This window comes from Thunnus albacares, chromosome 19 (genome assembly GCF_914725855.1).
Source record: "Thunnus albacares chromosome 19, fThuAlb1.1, whole genome shotgun sequence".
Lineage (NCBI taxonomy): Eukaryota > Metazoa > Chordata > Actinopteri > Scombriformes > Scombridae > Thunnus > Thunnus albacares.
Genome location: NC_058124.1, coordinates 14,732,475 through 14,750,749, shown reverse-complemented (window position 1 = coordinate 14,750,749; position 18,275 = coordinate 14,732,475). Strand labels below are relative to the sequence as shown.

General features: G+C 41.7%; 1 protein-coding gene across 2 annotated transcripts in view; it reads left to right on the top strand.

Annotated features, from left to right (window-relative positions):
* Window positions 1–12,704, top strand: part of znf704 (zinc finger protein 704) — a 53,327-nt gene extending 40,623 nt beyond the window's left edge. For both annotated transcript variants that reach the window (XM_044335522.1, XM_044335521.1), the window contains exons 3-9: window positions 1,036–1,139; window positions 2,597–2,874; window positions 5,864–5,964; window positions 6,405–6,699; window positions 7,790–7,924; window positions 8,034–8,125; window positions 8,591–12,704. In XM_044335522.1, coding sequence (XP_044191457.1) covers window positions 1,036–1,139; window positions 2,597–2,874; window positions 5,864–5,964; window positions 6,405–6,699; window positions 7,790–7,924; window positions 8,034–8,125; window positions 8,591–8,705 — 1,120 coding nt within the window. In that variant the 3' untranslated portion in view covers window positions 8,706–12,704. The remainder of the gene's footprint in view (window positions 1–1,035; window positions 1,140–2,596; window positions 2,875–5,863; window positions 5,965–6,404; window positions 6,700–7,789; window positions 7,925–8,033; window positions 8,126–8,590) is intronic.
* The last annotated feature ends 5,571 nt before the right edge of the window (window positions 12,705–18,275 follow it).

Here is an 18,275-nt window from a genome sequence, read left to right as displayed (position 1 = left end):
TTTATCCTCTCATTACTAAGTGGGCATTTATTTATTATTTGACAATTCCTGGAAAAGTAAGACAGGTTGTTTATTTCAACAGTTTCCTGTACTGGATGTATACCAATTAAGATCTAGTATAGCCTACTGTTTGATCTCAGAGGCTGTGAAAACTTAGTGATGGCTGATGTCGTGTTTTTTTTTTTTAAGGCAGCAGGATATTTCCTCATTGTAATAGAGCTGACTTTGATCATTTGGCTTCCACACACCATCAAAGTCTTGCTCGCTAAGGGACAATACACACACACACACAGAGCTTGTTACATTAATAGTGTGAATGTACTATAGGTATACAGTCAGTAATAAAGCTATTGACATCTCTTTGATCACGGGGATTGCCTCTCTCTGAAGGATACATGGGAGAGGATTAAGACGCCTGTCTTCTAGTGTGCATTTGGTGAGCACTAATGAGAAGAGAAAAATATGTGTATTCTATGTCGTCATATGGACGGTTAGTGTGTATACTGTAGCGCTTAGCTGATGTTCATAATACAGGCTTTAGGAATCAAACACAAGACCCCCATCAGTCTAGTTTAGCATAACACTAGTTAAGCGTTTTGTTTTGTAAAGCGGCATATTTAGCTGTTGGCTGTTGATTTTTCTAATGGCGTCTTTAACTGTCTCTCTGGATGATTGCATCAGTCGCCCACAAAGGATAAAAAATAAAAACTTCAACTTGTAATTAGCAGCTTATGTCGCAGTCAGTGCAGCAGTATTCAGAGCTGAGAGAAATGAGTTCAAGCTGCTTTCTGTCTAGAAACATCTGGTTCAGGGAACGGAAGAAGAGTCACTGTTTTTTTAGTATTACACACCTTGTGTCCAAACGTGTTTATTGTGTCGCCTTTTAAAATCCGCATATGAAAAGCAGCATGCAGTACTTTGAGCTTTAAACCTGTGAGTTCATCAAATGTTTTCTTTCTCAGTGTGATAATGTAGTGTCAGCAGATGACGCTCAGTAAAGATCTCTTCTTTTTCTTCTTCTTTTTTTTTTGACAGACGGTCTGAAGAAGAAGTAGACATGGACAAGGTGACGGCTGCCATGGTACTGACAAGTCTCTCTACCAGCCCACTGGTCAGGAGTCCACCTGTCAAAGTCAGCGGTGAGTATCTCAACTACTAAACAACAGATAAAGACCCTCTGACACAACAGGCTTTAGCTGATATATGTTAAAAATCACAGGTTTTAATTGATATTAAGCTTTAATGTATCTGATCTCTAATAAAGCAGACGTGTTATAAAAAGTTAACACTTACAAAAAAGCAGCTCTGCCTAAGCATATAATGTCTACGTTCTGCTATACACTGACTTTTCATTCCCTCACAGCTGTTATCTTGTGAACGCACATGGAAGCTGAACTTGATAAATTACCGCCACCTGCTGTGCTTTAGGATTCTCTCATCAAGAGTTTTGCAAATCCACAGAAAAAGCACAATAGAGTCTGGATCTCTGCCACACGACACAGTGGCGGAAATCCAAAGTGCCCCGTAACTGCCATCACACGCAGCTGCTTAGATAGTCTGTGCAACCAACCGACCGCCCATTCAACCGAGCACACATGCAGCCAACCCTCCAACCACCACGCACGTGTTATCACAGTCACACATACGCATGAAGTCAAATGTTAAATGTAAATCACATACATCATGCACACGCGCACAAAGTGGATTTTAAATACCAACTGTACAGTTTCGTCTTAATGTACTCATACAGATGTCACACCCATAAACACATGTCGGAGATAACACAATGTGCATTTACATCAGTACACACAGTAGGTTCTCATGCATACTTCTAGTAAAGCTTAGTGCCACTTTTTTCCTCATAATGACTGTTCAAAGGAATCCGTTCATGTAAAGGTGTTTTTTTTAATAATTAAAAATGTCATTAGCACTTCATTCAATCATAATATTTGCTTTTCTTCACCACAAAACAAAAACACATATCAGAGCAGCGTTCTTATTATTGGGGAGCCACTTCCTCTTTTATGTAAAACACTGCGCTGAAGTAAAGAAAGAAGCAGAGTGGAGAGGCACCCCACTAAGAAGCAGCCTCACTAAACCAAACAAACTGGGTCTTTCAGTCGGGCTCACTCACTCCGTCACACACAAACAAACCGAAACACACACTCGCACACACACAAACAAGTACACACTACAAAGTTTCCCCCAGCCTCCATCCTGACAAAGTGAGATGCCTTTTGTAGTTGATATTTAAAGGAAACGTTTCTTTGATCTAAAAAAACAAGACCTTGGCATCGTCTGTGCGGAATCACATAACGGAAAAGTAACATTTATTTTCTTGTGTCACACTCAACAACAGTGTTGAGAGCCTGTTTTGTGTGAAATGCAAATAAAGCTGTCTGAACTTAATTGAATGTCTTGATCTCCCATCATTGACAGAGCAACACCCGCGTTTTTTTCTGCAATTGTATCATCTACAAATACGACTAAAGAAGCTGGATTTATTTTATGATTTACTCTTGCTCTTTTTATCCTCCCTTTTTGTTCTCAACTCCCCTCCACCCCTGCACCGCACCCCTCTCCTCTTTCTCCTCAGAGTGTCTGAGCGGTTCCTGGAAGGACAACGGTTCAGCCGGCCCCTTCACCCCGTCTAGCAACAGCTCCTCAGGAGGCTACTGGAGCTGGTCCGCCCCCAGTGACCAGTCCAACCCTTCCACACCTTCTCCTCCGCTCTCCGCAGACAGCTTCAAGCCCTTCCGTGTGCCCAGCCTGGGCGGCGTGGGGCCCGGCCCCGCAGGGCCCGAAGACCCCAGCCTGGATGAGCAGGATGGCAGCAGCCTGCTTTTCGATGAGCCCATCCCTCGCAAGCGCAAGGTGATTACTGTGGACCGTGTTAGATTGTTAAATGGAGGGGCCAGTTTTGCTAATGTATGCTGAAAATGATCTTCTGTGAATTAACTCCCATGAATGAAAAATAAATAAGCATGCACACAAAAATTATTCTTACAATTTCTAGGAGCTAAATATGAAAATGCAGTTTGCTTGTGACAACAATGTGCGTCCACACTGAAACACCACACTAGGGCTTATTTTCATTATCGATTAACCTGTCAAGTATTTTCTTGATTAGTCGTTAGGTCTATGAAATGTCAGGAATGGTGAAAAATGTTTCCCAAAGCCCGACCAACAGTCCACAACCCAAAGATATTCAGTTTATTATCAGAGAGGTCTAAAGAAACCTGAAAATATTCACATTTAAGAAGGTAGAACAAGAGAATGAGTGATTAATTTATTATCTAAATAGTTGGGGATTAATGTTCTGCTGATCAGCTAATCAGTTAATCAACTAATTGTTGCAGCGCTACAGCAAACAATAGTGAATGTCTCTTTTTCTTCATCCTTTTTGTTGTATTTTTTCTTTTTGTTATTTTTGTCAAACCACAACATTGCTCATGACAGCCATCATCTGGTAAGGAGTGGGACAGACAGCCACTTGTTCTGCTGAGTCTCAGCTTTTTCTGAATGAACTGATTGAGAATAAAATAGTGATTTGATTGAGGATCATTAATACTACCAATCAGGCAAACAGTTATTCCTGAGCGGCTCTGCTGAGACGTCAATCAAATCACTATTTTATGACAAAAACACAGATCTTGACAGCACCCGTATTGTATAATTAGCCACATAGCCAAACATTGTTTTCCAATAGGTTTGTTTTCTTGTCCACACCAAAACCTGAGATCAGTGTTTTCAGATTTGTACAGTTTTTTTTAAAAGTTCATTGTTGGAATGTGAAAATGTAGAAAAAAGAAAAGAAATGTCAAGGAGTTTGCTTTCACTCAGGCTGAAATTTCGTATTAAACTGGCCACATACATTTTCAATCTGAACAGTTTCTAAGAAACAAAAATTGTAGCCCGGAGGGGTTTTGAAACACTCACAGCAGTACTGTGAATATTTCTTTTATTACTGTATGAAGCTGACATGGATTCACACATTAAAGCAGTTGAAAAGTGAACCCCAGCAGTTCCTCTGATAACAGGGAGATCTCTCAGTAAGAAAAAGGTCAAGAACTTGTCTTGAAGATGTTGTCAGATGTATTCGAGCCGGTTGATTTTCTTCTCCAGCAAGCTGTGTTATTAACCAGTGAGGTCATGCAGTGAGTTTAGACTCTCACTGACTGATACAAGACATACAACCTCTCGCTACTGTAGAGGTTTTGTCTTTGTTGTGAATACTCACACACACTCTTTCTTTCTCATTCATCATTTCAACTCGTCTCATTTCTACACACAACTGACAGCTCATCACATCCACAGCTCAGTGTCACTCTCATTATATTTTCAGATATATATTGCTTTGCTCCCCCTCCCTCTGTCTTTGTCTCTCTCTCTTTATCGGTGCTCTTACTTGTCAGAATCATCCATCCATCCATCCCTCCTTTCACTCTTCCATCCCCACTTCCTCTCTTCCTGTCCCCTGTACCCTCTCCCCTCACTCCCCTCACTCTGTATGTCCTCCCCAGACATTTAGCTCTCAGCCTTTCAAATGCAGCCGCTCAGTAATGATTTTAATACCCGCTACAGCAAACATAAAGATCCTGCTGGCCTCGTCTCTCCTCTCCAAATCGATAGAGACTCTTGAGTGAGCTCCACATACTGTATTAATTGGGGACTTATCACAAAGGAGGGCATGGAGAAGGAGACATTTAGATGTTGGTGGGAGGGAGAAAAAAGGTGGTTGTGGATGACGGAATTGCAGGAAAAAGTGAGAGAATGGAGAGAAAAATAGCCTTACGAAAAGCTTGGATGACGATGTAGTTGACTTACATGAACACACACACACACGATACGTGTAATGCCAAGGTTTCATGTGAAATTATCTACTCGCTCGTCCTGTGCTCTCGCTTCTCTCTTGGCAAGACAATACCGTTTGGAGCTCCCCATTTAATTAACTGTGAAATGCCTCTTTAAAGGGAATAACACACACACACAGAGAGACACACACACACACACATGCACACAAAGGGGTTTTGTTACCCAAAGACAAAACAGTGCATGGGGGACCGATGATTGTTGTGTGTGCTTGCATTTCTGAAAGGAGGAAGAGAAAAAAAAATTTTTTGTCAAAATTAAATCAGCCCCCTCAACAATAGTTTGATAGACGGGCCTTTAAGACCATTTCTAATGGCTTGGAGTGGGGAAGCAGGAGGGCAGAGAGAACGCTCACTGGGATTTTCACTCCATGAAAAACAATGTAAAGCCTCTCAGGGAGGCCTGTGGTATAATTACAGTATTCAGATAAAAGATGCAGGAGCATTGCTAGCTCACAACAAGTCTTTGTGTCTTTAGCTCATGAGCTACAGAAGGTCCCATCAAAACGAGAAATTATTAAATCTGTACACACGTTTACTCAATTCTTTCCAGTTGATGTCACTATGCTGTTGATGCTGCTACACTAAATCTTAAACTGAAAAAAGTAGAGGAGAGGAAGAGCCTTAATTATACTGAGTGATCAAAATGCATATGTCATATGTTGTGCAGTCTTACCCTGGAGGGAAACACAAGATGTATCTGTACGTCTGTAACACAGAGACTCTTGAGTTGAATGATGATGATGGTGGCCAATGAGAAAAGTCACATCCTCAAGGGTTGTTTGGTTATGATTTACTGTGGTTATACAAGCACGCTGTTTTTAAAGTCTGTACAAGTACAGTAACAAAACAATGGTGTCATACTGTACTGTAATAGCAAATGTTCATTTTCAGAGATCAATTAGCTCGGGGTCCACATGTGTTCCTGTCGACATGACAACATTTCTCATGCAATCTGACTGTAGCTGCTGTCTGTTATGTGTTCTCTGCAGAACTCCATGAAGGTGATGTTCAAGTGCCTGTGGAAGAACTGCGGCAAGGTGCTGAGTACTGCTGCCGGCATCCAGAGACACATTCGCACCATCCACCTTGGGTAAGACACCAACACACACACACACACACACACACACACACACACACACACACACATACACACACACACACAGGCCACTCTGAGCCTCCAGAACGTCTGTGTCACTTTCCCTCTGACTCCCTCCAGCATCATTGTCAAAACAGCAGATTAATGGCTGATGGGCCACAGTAACATGTCCTGCTCTGGGGGGAGATGAGATGAAAATGAGCGAGGCGGAGAACAATGATATTGGATGGATCACACATTCATACTGACATTCAATTAAACTGAGGCCACTCTTTCCTACAGTGATTAACTGCAGATGACACGTTTTGTTGGTTGGAGGAATGACGTTAATGCTGAACCGGGGCAGAGGTCATGTGTGATTGTATCGACACGTTTTGCTTTACGTGGAGTAATCTGCATTTCATTCTGTTTTTCCTCCCTCCATCATCCCTCAGGCGTAACTGCGACTCGGACTGCAGTGACGGCGAGGAGGACTTCTACTACACCGAGATCAAGCTCAACACGGACTCAGTGGCCGACGGGCTGAGCAGCCTGTCCCCTGTGTCGCCCTCCGTCCTCTCTCCCCCTCCTCCTCCCCCTTCTCCTCTCCCTTCTCTCGGCCAGCTGCCGGACTCCCACAGACCCCCGCAGTCCTCTGACACCAAGGAGCCTCACGTCGGCGGCACCACCCCGCTCAGCCGCTCTGCGCCCAGCGCGCTCTACCTCATCCACGCGGACCACGCCTACCAGGTGAGCGCATGCAGGAAGCAGAGGAAGTGTCCGCATGTACACACACACACACACACAAGAGCAAGATTGAGATCGATATACACAACACACGGGCTCAAACTCAACGTGAAGATAAAAGATCGATGCACTCTCCTAATCAATGTGCTCGCTTCTGGTCACACACCATAACACACTTATCAGGCCACACACACACACACACACACACACACACACAAAATTTACACACTCCTTCTCTGCCTTACTGTCTCACACACACAGCTATCAGGGTCCTCATTATGCTGATTATGTGTCTCAGTGTTTACAAAAAACAAATGATCACAGCGGATTGTTGTCCTTCGCTCCAGCTGTGCTAACAGTTGTCATACCGACACACAGCAGCAGATGTGGATATTTAATTGTAGGTGGAATAATGACACAATTCATCTAAGTTTTAAATACTATATATCAGAATAATTAATGCTGCGAGTGACACCAGCTCTTCAGTCATGTCAATCTGTGAGTCTGAGCTTTGTTGTAGGGTTACATGTTTTACCAACAACGTAAATATTAGTGTTTAGGTGAAGAGTTTTGTTCAAAATGAGATACCTAAAGTCTGCTCTCAAAAACTTCCTGAGTCATTTACTGCTAAAAACATACCAAAGCTTTTCAGGACAAGATCAATGTGAGGCTCGCTTATATCCACAAATTAGTGTGATGAATTTTAAGGAGCAAAGTTTCTCCAAAATTACCTGCCGCGTACCTAATGTTCACATAAAGAACTGTCAAAGAGGTGTCCTTCTTTTAAATAACGATATTTGCACAACCATAAAAACACAGAGCCTCCTAATTTCTTCTAAACCTCAGCAATAATAATAATAATAATAATACATTCTATGCGAAACACAGTTTTCATTAAAAACGAGGCAGACAGTATAGCAAACCAAGCAGGAAATGAAAAAATATGAAAATACAGCGACTTGCAAATAAGACCTTGGTGAACTCAAATGTGATTATGAGCCAATAGCAGAAATACATTATTCCACATAAGTTGCTCCATTTGAGTAGGAGCCAAAAATATATTACCATATCGACCTTTGACCTCTTCCTCCAGGCCACGGCTCCTGTGTCCATCCCGTCCAGCAGCAGCAACTCGGCCAGCTCAGCCTCCACCAGCTTCACTCCCACCAACAGCTCCAGCTTTAGCATCTCCTGGCAGTCACCGCCCGTCACTTTCACCGGGACCACGGTGAGGAAACGTTAACACACACGAAAGACCAAGAGTTTCGTTGTCAGTTCTCCACATAAATTGCGTCCATTTAAGTTCTCATAATGACATTCGTGTCTGCCCTCTGCAGGTGTCTCCCAGTAAAAGCCTGGGCTTCGGTGAACAGCGCTCGCAGACCATAGCCGTCCTCTCATCCCCACCCAGAGCCACCACCGCCCTCAGGTATCTGACATTTCCTTGTAGCTTTAATGAAAGCGTATATGAGATATTACCAAGAAACAGCTCATACTTAAGCCAGTGCATCTAATAGGATTTTCTACTTAGAATTGACCTTACTGAGTGAAAATCACCTCATGTGGTTGAGATGAAAAATGGAATATTGACTTTCACAAATGAGCTCAATGGCTCTTAATTAAAAACAAGTCATGATTAGTTCTGATTTGCGTAATCCGCTTCAATAAGGAACCAAGCTGCTTCACATATTATGATTCATTGTTGTCATTATTTACTACATCAGGACACAAATGAACATGGATGGGCTCAATCAGAGATAGAGTTGTCTGGTAATGGTCATTAAGCTTCAGTTAAAATACTGATGAAAAACATCATCAGGGGCAAAGTTTAAAACTTAAAAACAAAGCGTTCATATCTGAGAGGTCTGTTATGTTTTTTTCTCTTGTTCTCCAGTCGGAAGGTGCGTGGCGAGGGGAAGAAGTGCCGTAAGGTTTACGGGATGGAGAACCGCGACATGTGGTGCACTGCCTGCCGCTGGAAAAAAGCCTGCCAGAGATTCACCGACTGAGTGTACCCTGCCAACGCAAACGGCGCGCCACGCCATCGGGCACTGCTGCCTTTCGCCAGAGAAAGGGGGGAGGGGCATCATTTTGCATGCATTTGGTTTTCTTCAGCTCAAAATCGCAACAACTCCGGCTCCGCCCCCTCAGCTCCACTGAACCATTCCAGCTGTGGAGGGAACCAAATGACGGCAGAGTCACCTTTTACATTGCCGTCCAGGATTCCCAGTACTGCCTCGCCATTCCCTTCATTCCCAGTTTTGGGAAACCCCAGTGCAGCTAAACAGTGTAAAGAAAAAAAAATAGATCTAAGATTTTCTGCTGTTTTTATGTTGGGTTCAGTGTTGCATCTTTCTATGTTTTGTAAAGCTCTGGTTTTTAAATGGAAAGTCTAGTCAAAGAAGGGGTCCAGAAAAAAAAGGCCAAAACCTTTTTTGTGTGTTTTGTCAAAAGAAAAAAAAAAATCTTCACTTTTTTTATCCAAAAGAAGAACGGACCTCTTTGCTGAAGTTTTTGAAGAAAGTTATGAAAAAAGCATGGAGGTTCGCTCGCTATTTTTTGTTCTTCCTTCAACTTGTTCATCTCTTGTTTTTGTTTCTGGACTATTTGAGGTGATCTTTTATCACCAACATCACAACCTCTCCCGGTTCCTCACCTGTTCTTCACTCCTGACAGCTCAGGGGGAATGTACGGCAGAGCAGGGAAGGACGGGTTGAGAGGTAGAGAGAAAAAGAGGAAGAGGGAGACACAAGGTGAATGATCAATGCAAAAAAAAAAAGATACAATTTACAGTCAGGGAAAGCAGACGGACCATGCCAGTGATGTATCACATGAAACCGCAAAAGCATTCACACACACACACACACACATACACACATACACACATACACATACAGACACACACGTGTCATAACAGAAGACAGGAACTGTTTTCTATGTCATTTTTTTATCAAGTTGATCCATTTTCTTTGTTTTATCAGGGATGTGATTCTACAGAAAGCAAAAACCAGCAGCTAAAACTTGGGGTTATATTGTATACAGCACTATCTCAACAGCTTCTCTCTTTCATTATACATGACAACTTTGCAACCAAAAACTCCTTTATCTTGTTCTTAATGTTTTTGGTTTTTGTTAAGGTGCCATGTTTACTGTTGTTGATGTAGTTTTCTTTTTCTATCTCTTTTGTTTGTTCGGCAAAACCAAGACTGTTTACCTACCACCTGCTAAAGAAGGTGTGTTAAAAGACCTTCCTGACAGCACTGGAAGCATGAAGCCAGCGGTGTGCGAGGCCATAAAAAGATAAAGATCTTTCACTACATACAGAGAGACAGATTGCCCTCCTCCTCAACCAACTTTTACGACCTTCCCAAAGGGAACAAAATAACTTTGTGTTTACGTTCGCCGTAGAGGCGCAGCTTGATGATCAGCTAACCAAAGGAGGGGGGCTCAAAACCAAAAGTGAGGCACTTGCACTGTATGTGTGTATCTAAGCACTTGGTATATTTGATAATGCCTGTGGTTACTTCTAGAGAGTTGAAAATGTTACTTATCTTCCACTATGCCCTCTCCATTTCCAACTTAACTGGTTATAAAAAGAAGTAACAACATAAAAAAAACCAGACTTGGCGACCACCGTTTTTTTTGATCCATTATTTACTCCAAGAGTTTTGGATGAGGGTGGAAAAATTTATAACTTGACTGACTTGATTAGGTCACTACTTTGTTTAATGTGCATTGCACACTTCATTCACTTGGCAACATGCAAGCAAAGCTTTGGTTTGGACTTTTTGAGTCCCTGTGATCTGCACGTATCCTTGTGACTGAGTGTGATTGGTAAAAAAAAATAATGCGGTTATCTGAATGTTTCTATTTTAATTCCAGCCTCGTAGACGGCTCAAAGGCAGGAAGCAAAAATCACAAAGCCAAATAGTTCACAGATGTTTGCTTTGTGGTGAACGGTGGACCAACGGTTTTGTCACCTGAGGCTGCATTCTGCTTTATTACAATGTTCTGAAATGAATAGAAATGCTTTGTGTTCGGTTTAAGACAGATGTTTCTTCCAACTTGTATCTGCATTTACTCTCTGAATTATATGAAACTAGTTTGAATGCACGCAGAAATCTTTATTGGCATTTCTGTCACTCGCACAGGATCATTTAACACGAGAATTATTCAAAACCAACACCAGCTAATAAACTCACACGCTCGCTTGTTTGATAAACAGGACTTCCGCACCTGAAAATCGTAGCTTTGTTATGTTTGCCCACCTGTTTCTATTTCTGTCTTTTTTTTTTTTTTTTCTTTTTTGGTCTGTTTATGTATATATGTAGTTCTTGTATTTTATGACTTTGGTCATTACATTTGCCACCTTATGAACAAGACAGGTTCAAGTATGATATCGCGTAAGGAAATAATGTACCGTTCAACCTTTTCGGGCTACTATTGTTTTGAATATAGGGATAGCCTTAAAGTCACTTTTTGAGAATAATCATTGTGCTTCTTCTATGTCATTACATTGATATTTCAGTAAGAAATATTTAGATTATGTCAAAAATAATTAGCCATTGTATTATGTGAACGTATTATTGTTTGAAAATAAGACAAATCTATATATACGTAAAGAAAAAACATGTTGGAGTTTAAATTCAAAGCAAAAAAGACATTGATTTGGCTGTTTTAATTTTTTTTTTCATATATATGAATATAAATATATACTGTTTATGAATTTTGTTTTCATGTTCTGCTGAAGGAAATTTTTGTGGCTATTGTAACTGCAGGAGGGAGCCCAGGCATGATTTTCAGTGCAAGCCAAGCTTGTTATGCTCTTTTCAGCGAGTGTGACCCGCACACTCCCGCCTGGAGCTCCTTCACGTCACGCTCCCCGCTGCTGCTGCTGCTGCTTAGTGGTCGAAAACCACAGTTGATTAAAACCTTTATCTTATTTCCAATTCTCCTCTCCCAGTGTCACGCAGGCCCACTTGCAATTAGTGTGATTGACATCTCGGCATGTTTGCGCCAATGTGTGTGTGCTCGCACGCTTTTCTGTGTGTGTGTGAACATGGAAGGAGCCCCGGGCAAAGTATGCAGGCTGCCACTGAAGCGCGGCGCTCTGCCCGCCCCTCCGAGCATTACTCTCCTGAGGAGTCACACACCTTTATCAAATGGCCTGTGGTGTTTCTCTGTCAGGTTGCGTGCAGGTTCAAATCTTCTGCAAGGCTCCTGACAAACACTTTGGGGTTCGAGGATGTTTTTGTTTGTCCAGACCACAGCGGCTAGACGTGGCTGATGTGTTTTTTTTTTTTGGTTTTATTTGTAACTGTGTGCACTTCCCTCTGCCCTTTGTCCATCATTGTGGTGCTTCATGTTTGTGTTTGGACTGCCTCCTCCATTGACGTGTGGGAAAAATCTGGCAGCCAATCAGATTCTGCCAAGGTTCTGTCCAGGAACAAGTCCCCAGTTCAGATTATCCAGAGGCTGCTGGCAAGACTGAATGTTCAAAGTGGCAGCTAATATTAAAAGAAGCTCTCTCTGGATTCTAAGTCAGTGTTGCATCGCTCAAATAATGAAATTTGACCAAAATAAAATCATCTCACACCCGTGTTTAGGGTTAAATCCAAATTACCTCAAAAGTCCAGCATATCTGCCGCCATATTTCTTAAACCTGTCCATCCTCGTAGATCTGCATGACATTAAGAAACTGTGGGATTTGTTTGTGGACTGTGGCCTGGCTTGCATTGTTGTGCTGAGAACATCTTGGTCTCATTTAACTGCAAATGGCGCAAAGAAGTCTCAGCATGAAGGTGCTCTCAGAGACACTCAGCCCAGGTCTGTCTTTGCACACTGTACGCACTCACACCGGTGCTGTGCCCTCGGCGGGGGAGAAATGGAGGTGCTATATTCGCATTGCAGTGCTGTTTCTCCCATGTGTCCTCTCATCTATTAACTCCATTTTGTACACATTGTTATGCTGTAGAACATGAAAATAAAAACACCCTGCCTCAAGTCTACCGAGTGTCCAGACACAAGTTAGTGAGTGCGTCATCCCGAAACCTCTGTTCTGGTTTTATTTGGGTGCTGATCACTGAATCTCAATGTGTTGAAAGTACTTTCGTTATTCCCTCAACAATAAAACATAATATTTCAGTCTTGACTTAAGAGACAACAGTTGGCAAAACACTCAAGGTCCATTTTCTGGCTTGTTTTGGAGCTTTCATAAAGGGATGCAAATAATTATTTTCATTAGTGAATAATCTGCAGAATATTTTCTCGATTTAATGAAATATGAAATGCAACCTCAAATGTCTTGTTTTGTCCCGACCAACAGTTCACAACCCAAAGATATTCAGTTACTATCATAGAGGACTAAAGACACCAGAAAACAATCACAATCAAGAAGCTGGAACCAGAGAATTTAACTCAAAGTGATTCATTTTCTAATAATTAATCGACTAATCGTTGCAGGTCTACTTTCAACTGTATCACGCTGGTCTTCATCAACAGATTGAGTTTGCTCAGTTGCCATGAAACTAGATGTTCAAGCTTTGCATGATTGCAAACAGAATCTACTGAGGGAGGACCATGTGATATGGTTGAAAGGTCCAGAACAAGCAAGTAAGTGGACCTTGAGTTAAAAATGTTATGAACTGATATCCAAAATGAATAAACATGTCACACCTTGTTTTAAGTGCAGCACCTGCAGTTACATTTCTTTGCAAAACTGCACTTTCCCCCCCCCCCTAAATTGTAATCAATAAACATTTGAACGATATTGCAGTATTGGGAATCTAAAACTTTAAATTCTTATCCAACAGATGAACACATTGTTAGGGGATATTTTTCTTCCATTTGGGCAAAACTGAGATCATGACACTAATCTTTTTATTTCCAAACTGACACCCTAATGATGTCAAACGTGCCATATAGTAGCATCCTCCTGGTCTTATCGTCTAACTTATTCATAAATAGAGCTGAGCTCTCAGCTCTGCAACCTGAGGGGAACGAGCAGCTAAAACAGGCTGCCATTACAAACGTGTTCGCACAGCAGAATTAAAACTGGAATCAAAGAGCCACAATAGGCGGTCTTGTTGCTCTAGTGAGAGTGATATGAATACTTATGAGGACTTTTTTTTTTTTTCTCGATTGGAGCGGCTGGTCTGGCTTTTGTTCTCCAATGTGTTTACCCCCCCCTCCACTGCCGCCTAATAAAGGGCTGAGCATTCAGCCGTGATTTATAAGCTGAATAAAACAAGATAGCATTATTCTGCTTACGGAAGGTATAAAAATCAACTCTCATGAGTTATGAGGGACCCTCAATGTATATCTACTCAAACACACACACACACACACACACACACACGTCCATGTCCAGCTTATCTACTGAGCAGTGATGGTTTTAACAGCAGTTCATGTGTTGACAGTTTTATAAGCATCCCTGGTTTATGTACCTGATCCTTACTGCGATCATAAATACATGACAAGACTTGTTTGTGACAAGAGGCTGACACTTATTATAACTTATATCACCCACATATATGCTACAATATATACAGATTAAGCTGCAGTACAGTATATCTAAGCTACAGTATCAGTGTGTATCAGTATATTGACTTTAATGCTCTCAAAACTCCTTCTAGTTTCCGGCTTTCAGTCAGCAGAAGTCAAAATGACAAGTTGTGCCTTTACTGAAGAGGCTTCCCCTTCCTTCTGTGGTTGCAGATTAGCTGGCCGCACACACACTTATCACTTATCACTGGTGATAAAACATGTGAGCAGATGTGTGTTATCTGCCCTGCAGAAATGCCACTTAACAATAGGCTGCCAGCAAGTGGCACTCTGTGTATGTGTGAAGTCAGAAGTCTTGTGGAAAAAATGAATTTATGTGCACAGTTCAGTAGTCATAGCATCGCCTTGCATGACCCTTAAAGATGCAATATATGACATTCAGCCCCACTAGATGTCAGCAAACAACTATTTGCTATGTAAAGATATAGTGGAGTCCTGAGCAGAGAAAGAAGTCACACTCCCTCTGTGTGTGTTGTTATCCGAGCTTCTTTGTTCTTTGTTTTGTAAGCCAGTCCGTTTGCACGTGCATGTTAGTGCTTGTGAGTCCCTCCCTGTCCTCCCTGCATCCATCTTCAACATGGTGGCCGGGTCACAGTTTGTCATATTACAGCTAAACAGTAAAACTAAAATATGTTTCTGAAAACATTTGAGGCGAGAAATAGGCAATGCAGTGACAGAATATTGATCCATATTCGATCAGCACTGCCTAGTTTGACAGTTTGTTACGTGAGCTGTGTGTTCAGATGCTTTCTTTTTTTGTCCAACTTTATTGAGTAAACAACACATTTGTTTTGGTCTGAGATGCTGTTGCTCTAGTGCGCCATCTAGTGGGGCTGAATGTTGTATATTGCACCTTTAAGTATAGACTGAGTAGCAGTGTGTCCCACCGTAGGGCTAGTTTCCATGACAACCATGCTGACCGGCCGGGTATGCGTTATTATCCGCAGCCAGTGCCGGGGCTGGGCAGTGTTGTCAATAAAGAGGAGGGGTCCTCCATCCTTCATTCATTCTGAAATGAGTGAGAGGAGGAGGAGGGTGGAGAAGTGGGTGAAATGGCTTCTGTAAACACTTTGTGGGTTTCCCCTCCAACATTAATGATAAGAGAAGTCATTAGTCTGCGTTTCCAGGAGCTGCGTCACCCTGACTGTGGAGGAATATAGGAGCAGGGGTGGACTACCATTAGGCAGGATATGAAAAATATTGAATTTAACTACTACTCTAACTCATTGTACCTCAAAATAACTTACAAAAGGCCCCCAAAGCACTTAAAAAATATGCAACTTACTTACTGTGTACTTACTCTTCTACTTCAGAAGAGAACATTGTACCACTACATTTACCTGACAGATAAATGTCACTGGTTATGTTGCAGATTATACTCACAAAATATAGCAATTAGAATATGATGCATTATAGTTAGAATTAAAAGCTCCACCTCGAACACACGTTAAGTAAATTTAGGTACATTGTGCTAATAAATCCTTTCTTTCACTCTTCACTTTAAGTAAAAATTTGAATGCAGGAAAACAGTTTTAAATACTTTTTCTACTAAGTTAGAGAAAGGGTGAAAAAAAAAGCAAGACAGCATTTATCTTGAGCCCCCAAATCACTAAATCTGCCCCTGTGTAGGAGTCCTGAATGTGCCTTGATGAGCTCACAGTAGAGTTTCCAGAGTGGACCTCACCAGTTGCCACGTTATGTCTGGAAACTCTGTGTGTTGGGCCACAGAAATGGTGATGGAATGTCTCTGGTGCTGGCTAGTCTGAGTTCTGCTTTCTATACCTGTAATAATTCAAACATTTGTCATATAAAGAACTGTTCTGTGAGTTTGGCCCCTCTTGGCTCCAGAAAGGAACTTTTAAGGTCTAAGAGTGACTTTTCTACTCTTTGCTGTAACTTGTAAACATTTTTTTTTCTTTTTTCAGATGATGATACTGTGTTTCAACGTGTTTTCTCTTTCTTTGTTTTCCCAAACATGGCTCCTCTCTTCCCCTTTTGCACAAGGGCTTGTAGATAAATGTATGTAAAAAAAAATTGCTGTTGTGTGGTGCGATCTAGAAGATGTTTGGGAAATCAAGGGAGCCTCGTTCAGCAAAACAGCATGTGAAACAGTCGGCGAGATGATCCGTTCTTAGTGCGGAGCTGCCAAGTGATTTCCACAGGAACTTCAATAAGGCCTCATTTGCTTTCTGTGTGAAGGTGTTGGCAGATAGAGCAAAGAAAAACACTCTCATCAGCCTGAATTCTATTATTGAATTCAATCAATTAGAGTATTAACTGAAAAAAAGATTAAAGACTCGTTATTTCAGGGTGTTTAAGCCACAGCTCCTTCAGTTTAAAGTGAATATGCAACTCTGGATCATCTCATTGGCTGTTTTATCCGTTGTGATTACAATCATGTGGACCTCAAGAACTCAATGACTGTCGCACTGGATTTTTACACACTTTTTTCAAACAGTATATATACTATGCTCTGGTCTAACTGTATTTTTTAATACTTGCATGTGCATGCAAACAAGGAAATGATGGACTTTATATAAATGTTCTCTCTTTGTGCTGTGTTGTCCATGATAGAGGTTGAGAGCAGCCAGGGTCGCCTCTTTTATATTCTTCAAACAGTCAAATTGAACTTATTTAAAAGTTAAGAAAAAAAGAAATCCTTCTCACATGTTTTTAAATCTAGATACAAACTGTTTGAAAGTACCTGTAACTCCCTGCCGGCACAGACCAATTTGTCTCCATCCTGGTTGTGTGTATTAACAGTTCGGTGGTCCTGGGAGAGTCTGGCAGGATGCTTGTGGAAGATGGATCACTAGAGGAGGCTGTGCACTAAAGCCCACAGCTCAGAGTGAGTGTTGCAGTGATGGGCGCGGTGCCAGCTGGAGTTATGAACAAGTCTGAAATGTGAATTATGAGTTCCTCCACCTGCATCCCCTCCCGCCTCCCCCCGACCCTCTGACAGCTTGACTGAAAACACACAGAGATTTAAAAGGATGATATTTAATACATGTAGTAAACTTTATTGTTGGCTGTCTCCTCTAATTGGCCACTAAACGTAGTGATTAGGGTAAAAAACGTTTCCCTAAATCATCTTAACATTTCCAATGACTTCAGTTGGCAGTGGCTGCTCTCCACCCCGTCTTGGCCGATACAGTATGTTGCGTTTTATATCCTTTTGAAGCCTCTAAATGTAAATGTTTGATATGTGTTTCCAGACTGTAAACTAAACCATCGCTGCAACACATTGTCCTTCTCCAGATCTGTTCATGGACGGCGCATTAGGTGACACAGCTGGGTTGTAAAATGTTCACCTTTTTCTAGCATAAACAGGGATAATGGTTGAGGGGAGGCTGTGCTGAGGTGCTCAGGAGGATCTCATTTCATGAACAGGGTCAGTCCAGCTGTTGATTCAAAGTATTAAGGGATTTTAAAGGAGTCGTTCAACATTTCGGGGGAAATTTCTTTAGTAGCTTCCTTGCTGAGAATGAGATGAGAAGATTGATCCCCTTCTGCTCTTGGCCAGGACCAGTAACTACTTGGAGTGCTGGTTGCCTGGCAACTGCTCAAAGCCAAGAAATAGTCTGGTAGATACCCCCCTCCTAAAATGGTGAAGTGTCTTTTTCAAAACAAGCAAGATAATAACACTTTGCCCTGGCTGTAGATCCCCATGCAGTGAGCCATAATGGCTGCTACAGGCTGCTAGTTTCTGTGTTGACTTTCGTTCAGATTCAGAGACAAATGTTTGAAATGATTCATGTCAAATCGTGTTTATCTAGAAAGCTGCGGGAAGCTTGTACAACTTACCCTGATATACATTTTGTGTGTTTTGTCCTCCTTTCCCCAAATCTCTATAGGCCTAACAGAGTCAGCCTGGTCTCATTAAATTGCGTATGAATAACACCAATTTCTTAAGCCATTTCATGTGTTATGACTACACATTTTTTGCTTTTCATGTGTCATTTCACACTATTAAGGTTGTAAATTCAGTTGCCAAAAACAACCTATAGTTATGTTTG